This window comes from Agrilus planipennis, unplaced genomic scaffold (assembly GCF_000699045.2).
Source record: "Agrilus planipennis isolate EAB-ADULT unplaced genomic scaffold, Apla_2.0 scaffold32, whole genome shotgun sequence".
In the NCBI taxonomy this organism is placed as follows: domain Eukaryota; kingdom Metazoa; phylum Arthropoda; class Insecta; order Coleoptera; family Buprestidae; genus Agrilus; species Agrilus planipennis.
Window position 1 is genome coordinate 1,984,762 of NW_020439506.1, and position 10,275 is coordinate 1,995,036.

The 10,275-nt window shown below is 36.8% G+C and overlaps 1 protein-coding gene across 1 annotated transcript in view; it reads right to left on the reverse strand.

The window, feature by feature from the left end:
- The window catches only part of LOC108733686 (forkhead box protein F1-like), an 11,948-nt gene extending 2,238 nt beyond the window's left edge, over nt 1-9,710 (reverse strand). Inside the window, exon 1 of the mRNA XM_018464962.2 lies at nt 8,310-9,710. Within this exon, the coding sequence (XP_018320464.1) occupies nt 8,310-9,339 (1,030 nt within the window). The 5' untranslated portion in view covers nt 9,340-9,710. The remainder of the gene's footprint in view (nt 1-8,309) is intronic.
- Nucleotides 9,711-10,275: the final 565 nt, after the last annotated feature.

The window sequence follows — 10,275 nt, forward strand, 5'->3', positions numbered from 1 at the left end:
ATTATAATATTGTAATTATATTCTTTTGGGATTGATTTTGGGAGAAACTTGAAACATATTCGAACAAAGAGGGAAAAATCTTCCGAAGCTCGATTTCCGTGACTTAATGGGACTATTTCCACTAAATATGAATGATCCAACAGTATTTTTTACTTAAAAAAAATATAGTAATCTATCAAAATTTCGTATTTTCGTATATTTCATAAATAATAAAGAAAATTAACCACTGGAACCATATTTTCAATTATGTATAGGTAGGCAATACTCAGTGAAATATTAATTATTTATTTCCTAGAAAAACAAATGATTTTTTTAAAATTTTATTAAGATGAATAATTCCTTAATATTAATAAACGCACCACAGCGATTTTTTTAAAAAGAAGACTACCTTCGCTTCCATTTTTTTTTTTAACTCATGAATAATAAATGTCGGTAATTAGATGCTTTTGTCGGCCATGTTGACAAAAAACTATTTTTTTATTAAAAAACACTATTCACTGCGCTATTTATTTCACTGATATCACTGTCAATTTAATTCGAGATTCACTTCAGTAACGGTCAATTTATTTCTTATTCTCTCGGCGATAGTCTCTTCCTTTAAATACTCTTTTGTTTACTTTCTGGAACCTTCTGAAAACACCGGATAGTTAATTTTTTTCTTTGAACTGTTTAACTACTTTCCCAGAACGCAAGTACGACACACACATTTACAAATACGGCGCACATGAAGAAAGGCGCCCGCGGCTAGTTGGCGAATCGATAAGCCGTTCACGCACACGTGTCCCCGATCGCACACACACACACTCGTGCTCGCTACAATACCATGCATCGCCGAATATGGAATATTCTATTCGTTTATAACGAAAAAATTAATGCTAGTTTTGATAATTGTTTTCATCAATTTAAAATCAATACTTTATTTGGACTTGACGGGACTTGAACCTTGACGAAGCTCTTGTACAAACCAGAGTGGGTGGATCGACTCGCGCATTTCGATGATTTAGGGAGTCGGAACATAGGTTCAACCATAATGGGGGCGAGGGGAGTCCCTGAAAGAATGAAAGAGGGCAGCAGTTCCTTCAGTATAAGGCGGCCAACTTTATAATAAGACAATGCGGGACAACAAGACTGAGGATTTTTTGGAATTGTTGGTGGTGTATTTAAATCAGAAACAAACAACACTACTACTGAATTAAAATTTATTTTTAAAGTCATATTTTTCGCAGGAATGGCATTTTTTTTACTAGGTCTGCGTTTTGGTTCAGAATGTCCAAAAAGTTTTCACAGGTGCCCATATTAAATTTTAGGTAAATGTCTAGATGATGGCCTTTAGGGGTGGCTGGGATCGAATGAGGGGGTCTCCCCCACCACTGTACCATAAAAAGTTCGTGGCGGTCTCACCCCCATAAAAACTTATGAGGGTTAGATGGGGGTGGGGGTAGGGGATCGAAAGAGGGCGGTCACCTGAGTAAAACCCCATAAAAAATTTGGGGCGGTCTCACCCCTATAAAAAGTTATGGGGGTTGAAAGTTGATTATTTTGACAATTTTCAATTTTCATACACTATAATTCAAATAAAATTCAATAAAAAAATTATTTTCAAGCGGGTGGAGGTAGGGGATCGAAAGAGGGTGGTCACTTGAACAAAACCCGATAACCTAACCTAACCTAACCTAACCTACCCTATTGATAAAGATATTTAAATAATGTTTTATATAACTTTCTCAATATTTTTATGTATTTTTCATTAGTTTTACCTTTGAATATTGTTTAAGAATGACTATATAAATATTTACATGCCTAGAAATGTATAAAAATTGGCATATTTATTAACTTTGAACTCCCATAACTTTTTATGGGGGTGAGGCCGCCATGAAATTTTTTTTATGGTACGGTGGTGGGGGAGACCTCCCCTTTCGATCCCCCATCCCCACCCCCTTGGTGGGGGCCATCATCTAAACCTTTACCAAATTTTACAATTAGCATTGCACGTAATGTTTCTACTTAACGACTTTTCGGATGTCCGGGCGCCGCGGCGCGCGGCGTCTTGTCGTTCGTATTTTGGAAACGAGGAATGCTGGACATACGGGACGCCTTCGACGATTTGCGGGACTATTTTATTAAATATTGCAATGCGGGGTTTCAACTGTCATTACGGGACGGTCCCGCAGAATGCGGGACGGTTGGCCGCCTTACTTCGGTACTTCAGGGTGGCAGAGATCACGAGGATCGGTATGGTACTCTGATGCACAATACTGTGATGTGGAAGGTAACGGGAAACCATCACATTATGATATACCGAGTATAACACACTAAAGCTGAAGTTATGGTGTCCTCTGGGGTAAAACACTCCGGATAAAATATCCCTAATTTCGATGTCCCGGCGGGGACTAACTCGGCGGGTGTCATCATGTGTAATAAGGGAGGATGCAATATTTTACGAGTCGGAGCGTGGAATGTTAGGACATTGAAGCAAGGAAATTAGAAAATTTGAAAGTTGAGATGAATAGATTAGAATTAGATATACATAATAGGCAATACTGAAGTCCGTTGAGCAGAAGCCGGAAACGTCTGGAGTGGAGGCTTTAGAATAGTGCATACAGGATTGGTGGAAGGTGATTGGGGGGTACGAATTGTAATGCGTAGGAGAGCAGGACAGAGTGTAGAAAGTTATTTACAAAAAAGCGATAGGATAGTTATGGTTAAATTAAACTCGAAACCGGTAAAAACGGTATTAGTTCAGGTCTACATCATCTTACAATAATGAAGACGTAGAAGCGGTTTATGCAAATATAGAAGACGTGTTAAGTTTAGTAAAAGTGCAGAAAAACCTAATAGTTGTATTAGACTTAAACGTACTAAGATGTGATAATGATGATAGAATTTTACGATAAACATAATTTAACCGTTGCGTATATTTTATTTGACTATCACGTTGGGAGACGTTATACGTGGAAGATGTCAAGTGATTAAGGGAGATATCAGTTAGATTACATTCTGGTTAGGCAAGGACTGTACGAGTTATCCAGCAGCAGATATAGATAGCGATCACAAGCTAGTAGTTATGAAGACCAATCTTAAATTCAAAATTCTGAAGAAGAGGGAAACGTCATTTTAGCAGATTTTTTGTCATATCTCATAAACAAATGATCCAATTTTGATAAAATTGGTATTTGTAGATTTCTTTAAGGCTCATAACTAAAAATCGAAAATTTTCGTACACCTCAAAAGAAATGAAGCCTAAGATAGGTACATTGCAATCCTGACATTATTCGCATCCTAAATTCAGCTTATTCCTACCTAGAACCATTTTTTTTGGCAAAATTACCGCATAAAGGTGGGATTATACACGGTGTAGTAATGAAATTTTACGACACTGATGAAGCTGAAAAAGTCGTATACCTAGGCAGTATATACCTCTATTAAATTTTATTAGTTTCATTTAGTTTCATTTTTATGAAATTAATACAATTAATTCCTACATATGTATATGTACATATGCATAAATACAAGTCAGAAAGCTTATTATAGTTAGAAACTTGATTAAAATAAAAGTATAAAGTTAAATACAACCTTTTACTAATTGTATAATCTTTAAATTTTTAAATTGCCGCGGATGCATCTTGTAAGGCTACGTCTGCATTTTGGTTGTTAATGCGCATGCGCGATCGCCAAATTAGTATGAAATAAATAATGTTTTCATCTATGGTTATGCGTAATGCCTATAGCAGGTGGTTTTGCAACGGTGACACCGCGTTAATCGTGATGAATTTTCAATTATTGCAGAAATACAGTAGTGGTAATGATTTTTTGATTTATTGTTAGCTTCGATTCGTATCAACCGGTTGCAGGTACGTGAGTGACGTGCAGTACTATCGCGGTTAGGTGAAATCAGCAAAAAATCGGCGTTTATCGTGTGCGTGATGCGAGGACTGTCGTTATTAGGTAATGAAGAGATCGGCGGCCATTTTTGTGTCGACAAGTAAAGGTAAGACTTAACCGACTCTTATCTCAATGTAAACATAAATATTATATGTCTGTTCTTAGCCAATAAACACCAACACAAAAGCATATTTGCATTACTATATATACATATATATCTATAACAATACACCTGTGTTAGGTAGGGTTAATTACCTAGTCAAATTTAGTGCATTTCAAGATTTTTAGATTATTGACATTTCGTTATTATCCTCTGGTTATATTAATTGTCAACATGCTAGTTGCTCCTTATCTGTTACTTTTTCTTTATACATATTTAAGTCTACAGGTACGTAAATAAATGAATATTCATACTCATACTAATATTTAAAAAAAAAACAGGAATTATTTATTTATTTATATATGGACTTAAATGCAACAAAAAAAGCAACAAATTAGGGACAATTAGTAATAAGATACAAAACGTAAACTAGATAGGTATGTTGACAATTAATCTAACCTTAGGAGAATGAGGAAATGTCATAGAAAGGTTGGCAAATAGGTATCTATGTAATCAAAAAATACTGGAGTGCTCATCAAAATCGATTAATTAACCCTATTCAGTATCAGTACAGTGGAGGATTAAACAAATTAGGTGTAGGTTTTATGGTACCAGTAATACAAAGATTTTATTATAATACCTTTTACGTATTTGCGTATATCTCACATTTACATAAAAAATCCCTCATAACAATCTTCGGCAAGTAGGATTGCTACCAGGCGGGTTTTTCATTAACAAGGCCGGGTACTGGTTAGAACTCGATTTTCTTACCATTCTCCAGGGAATAGATAGATATCTAATTCAGAAAAGCAGTTAGAAATAAGAAATGAAATCGTAACCTTCAATCTGTTGATGAATAGTAAGATTTATTGTCTATAATTCGATCTGCCTACTTTCCGGGATTCATCGAGTGAATGCAGGTAAAATTTATATGTTCGTTGTGGGTTCTTACTTGCTGTATCGTAATACTAGCAAATATGAGTGATAGTGATAGTGAAACGCCACACACACCACCAAAGACAATAGTGAAGAAAAGAACCTGCCAATTTAACAATATCCGGATAATCTTAACAGGGAAGATGGATTAAAAATAAGCAGAGCATGGAAACCACTGCCAAGAAACAATCGATCATACATTGTGAACCACTGAAGATGTGATGTATTGCCATCAGTTGATTGCGAAACGTGTGCAATCAGAATTCGACCACGGCGGGAAAGCCCAGAAGCTCTTCATCATCACTGACTTATTGACACATACTGCAATGCCAAGGCTAGCAAGTGATAAACATCCTAACCTAAAGCCAGATGTACTATGTGCAAAATTATATTCAAAGTAAAACATGACAGTATCTAATTAAGTAAAATCCCATAGTAAGTAGTACCACAAAGCATTTAAATTTAGAAAAAGTGGGTCAAAAAAATGTCCAATATTATAACAAAGGATCAGTTATCAGATCCACCAACATTTGCTGAATGTTAGAATTTGTTTTTTATCATGTTTTATTCCGTTTCCAATCGTCAATCAATCTTAGAACAATCTCATTGAGTTATTACAGATGTGCGTGAAATTATGTCTGATTTAAGTGAAGTGGTTTAATTTTGAAAATAACGTTTTTCTATTATTTCAAGTATTAAATTTGAAAGGTCGAATTCCGGAACTACATAAATAATGTTAATTCATCTCGAAGATTGGTAATATGGAATCATCAAGACGCTGATGATGATAATCTTTATGAAGAACTATCTTTCTTTTATTGATAAAGATATTCTTTTTCAAGATAGTTGTATTTGTTCCTTGTAGGAATGCCTATGTGGAAAGGATTTTCAGTACTATGAATCAGATATGAAGTGACGACAGGAACAGTTTGTCAATTGATATAGTGAAAGCAGAACTTTGTATATTAAATATGCTTGTTTACAATAATTGTTTTTATTTCATGTTGTATATATTTGTATTTTTTTTAGAAATTAGTTTTATTTAACGTTATTACAAAGTTAATTTTATTAAATCTAATAAATTATACTACTTAGGTTATTTGTAATAATAATTTTAGTAAAATGTGTGATCATCAAAAATCGCCCTCAGGACCGGGTTTCGGTTAATAAAAAGGTGGCAACTCTATCGACAAACAGTGCAATTTATCACTAGATAAAATAACTTCCTCTGATTACATCCATCATCGTAATAATTTGATCTTAAATTGCCCTGAACTAATCGAACTGGAATTGACTGGGTGTCCTAACCTAACCTAATCCAATCGAGTGGGTGCCCGGGCTCCCGCGGACTCCCCCTGTTGCGCCCTTGGTCATTACGATTAACGTGATTATAAATGCGCTCCAACGAAATCGGCAATTATGAGGTTACGGTTGGCAAAGGATTCCCTCGTTGGCATATGTACTGTACTATCTATCAAAGGTTTATGTTAGGTTAGGTTACGGTAGGAAACGTTTCTCTGACTGTATTGTTGTGAATGACGTCGATCCGTTCAAATTCGGACGTGTTTAACTTTAAGTAAGGTTTTATTTAGTGCAAAAATCCTTATCATTGTTCTTTTTTTTTGCGGGTTAAACGTCAACTGCTACGATTCTGACTAGGACTTTTTAATTACGTCACATACAAAGAAGTTTCCACTGTAGTGTTTGGTTGTCGCGCGTGTAATGGATAAATTTGTATGCGTTTTGGCAGAGGCGCTAACATTATACATACGTACAGCGCCGGACCACCCACCTTGTCCGGTAAATGCGGCTGCCAGCGTTGTCAAATGGCATGTCAACTGTCGTGTAAAACGGTCCCTATCTAATTACTACAATAACATATTTGTAGACGCCAATTTTTTGAGTTAGCGCCAGTGTCGATCGGCCTTATGTGTTTGTCCAGGCAAATTGAAGGGAACAAAAAATACCTGCGGCATTCGGTGTCGAATGGAGTAACGACCTGGACGCCGGCGACGTCCGCCGACGCGACACAACACGACACCGGGAATAGGTGACATTTAAGGGTAAAGTTACCGTTTATACACTGTAAAAGCTTTCTCTAATGTTGAATTCGATGTGACAAGAGGATTTTTTTTGTAATAGCTTTATGTAGTTTTAAAAAATGTATAATAGTAGAAAGATTGCTTTTTAATGTTGATTAATATAAATAAGACTACTATTTTGTTTGATAAGATTACTACTGTTATCAGTTGCTCTTTATTCGGAATTTCTGTACTTTTTTACTATTGCTTCAATTGAATACAGAAAGTCTACATACTTTTATATTTTCCTTATTTTTTGTTCGTTTTAAAGCTATCATCTTTTATCAATTTTATTGTAAAACTTAATAAGTTGTGATTTCCATTAAAAACTCATTAAAAAAAATCGGCAACTATAAATTGTTGATCGTTATGGGCGTATATAGGTAGAGGCAAGGGGGGCACACCCCCTCCCCCCCTATCTAGCTCGTTGCTCCCCGTGGGAAAGGCTGACGAGCCTCGATACCGGCACAGTTTAAAAACATAGAAACCAAACATATTAAATTTATATAAACTTATGGCTATTGAAACTTTTATAATCTTATGGTGGCGTAACTAGATTTTGGTACTCCCCCACCACAAAACAAAATGTTGGCTCCATGAACTATTGAAAATTCAATGATTAGGAACAAGGGAAAAAGTAATAAGTGCAATATTTTTTATAATTAAAAAATAACAAAAATATATAATAAATCACATATTTAATATAAAATTAAATTAGATGTTCTTTGGGCGGTTTTATCAGCAAAATTCGTTATTAAAAGTTTTTAAATTTTTTTTGCTGCATGTTTTTTTAATCTCAAAAAGAGCGAAATTGCTTATTAAAAATAATAATAGTAATAAGGCAGTGAAATATTATTCTAATCCAAATGGTACATTATAATTTTGTGGTAAATTGTGTTGTAGTTCTTTAACTGCGCGGCCCCCCGCATTGCCGGATTTTGTGGACCCTATTTATTCTACTGTGCTCTTATGAAAACAAAGTAATAACTGTGAGTGCGTGTTGGCGTTAAAACAGGATAAATTTACTTAATTTAAATTAATTTATAATTAGTACCAGTACACCTTAAGTTAGACGAAATGTACTAGAAGCATTGGTAGATTGCTAGTTTATTATGCAAGCGGCCCGAGCAGTTCGCATCCTTTTTTTTACGTTGAAAGGATAAAGTGACACAATTAATCGAATTTTGACCATACTCGATGGTGGTATTCACTATTGTATTTAAGTGAGGTACCATTATTTCCTATTTGATTACATTATATGATAGTTGGGCATCTCTTAAAAAGAATTTTTTATTTTGTTTGTTACTTACAATGTTCTGTTGTGGGTGTCGAGGAAACCGCGTATTGGTAACTGTATGAATCTGGGACCGGTGACGGCGTGAGCGCGTCTTGATTGTCTTGTAGTGGACTGATTGGCGCTTTTAGATAAGAATTTGTCACCGAAGAGGGGTCAGGATAGGGTGGAAGTAAACTGGACGGCGAGCTCCAGTCTCTTTCACATTGCTGTTGATAAACTCCCGCATAATCGTAAGCGGGAAAGTGAGATCCAGTCACTGTCGACACTTGACCCGATTGTGCGCCATACGAACACGTAGAGAAGTCTTGAGTTTGCACTAAAGCTTGATGGTCATAACCGCTAACTTGATTTATCATCCCGGGCATGTTGTTTCCGAAAAACGAGGCCGGATGATACTGGGGCTTCATAGCTTGGCACTTCCTTCGGAAACCTCGTGGACGTCTCCTGAAGGATCCTTCCTCGAACATGAACTCGCTCGATGGATCTATTGTCCAGTAATGTCCTTTGCCGGGCCTTCCCAGTCCTTTAGGTAACTTTATAAAGCATTCGTTCAAAGAAAGATTATGCCGAACTGAATTCTTCCAACCTTGATACGAACCACGAAAGAAGGGAAACCTTTGTTGAAGAAACGCGTATATTTCGCTCAGGGTAAGTCTTTTGGTAGGTGAATGCTGGATGGCCATAACTATGAGGGCTATGTAGGAATAAGGCGGTTTCTCTTGCCGTCGAATCCCGGACTTTTTTTCTGTCGTTGAGGGTTTCGAATCGATGTCGGACGTGGTGGATGAAGTTGTTTCTGAGGGACCATGTTGTTGTTGCTGCTGTTGCGATTGAGATTGAGTTTCGAGTTGTTGTTGCTGCTGCTGTTGCTGGTCAGTCGCCAAAATAACGCTGTGCTGGTGCAGGTGAAGATGATGAAGGTGCTGCTGGATGTTGATGCTCTGGTGTACGACTGACGATGGCTGTAACTGCTGCTGATGGTCGACGGCAGTGTTATTTGTTGCTACTGCACCACCTACGTCAGACAACTGTTGCTCTTTCATGGTTGAATCCCGTAAACATTTACACTCCGCACACAGTTAAAACTAAATCCTTGTCCAAACAATTTAATTCTCAATGGCTCCGTTTCTCGGTTATATTACAAACATTTGATACGAGTCTGTGAGCGGCGTTACATACACAAATATTGTATACACAGTTTATATACAAAACACGCGACGATCTTGTACACAATTTATCCGTTTTATATACAAATGTCGGCGCAGTAAATTTTGAGTGATATTTAATGTTTCTAGGCTGGCGTACGAATGGCCAGTTCCTATCGTTCCTACGACGGTTCCGCGTGCACTAGGATGCTCCGTCACGCCACGGGCACGGTGTCCAAAGACGACGAGATGCTTGTCTGGTGCCAATAGCGCGCGGACTGCATGTGTGTGTGGATAACATACATTCGAAACGCTTGTTGCGGCACAGGAGCGAATAAAATGTGTGTGTGTGTGTGTGTGTGTGTTTTAAGAATGTGTGTGTGGATGTAAACGTATGCGTGTGTGTTTGGTGTTGGATGCGTGGGATGGCACGTCTCTGCCTCCCCAACCTCCTTGGCTTGTCACTCTTCTTACTGTTTTTGGGACTGCCTCCGTCCAAGTAAAGACGGCCCCTTGAATGAAAACTTACCTCTTTAACCGAGATTAAATTTCCTTACCTACGAATAATTATATTTTAAACCGTTTTATGAATCTGTTATCCTAACAATAGCTTGTAGGTACTTTTCTTATCAGGATTTATTAAGGAAGCGAGTACTACTTCATCCTTGTTCTTTTTTTCCTAAGTGAAATCCTTGTGAATTCAAAAAAATCCACAGACGTCGCGTATGAAGTGTGCAAGTATATTAGGCGTATTGAAAATACCAGACACACCACCTCAAATTCTAAGTTGTCCGAAGAATTAGTGATCATTGCTGTTTCAATTGATTTTGGTAT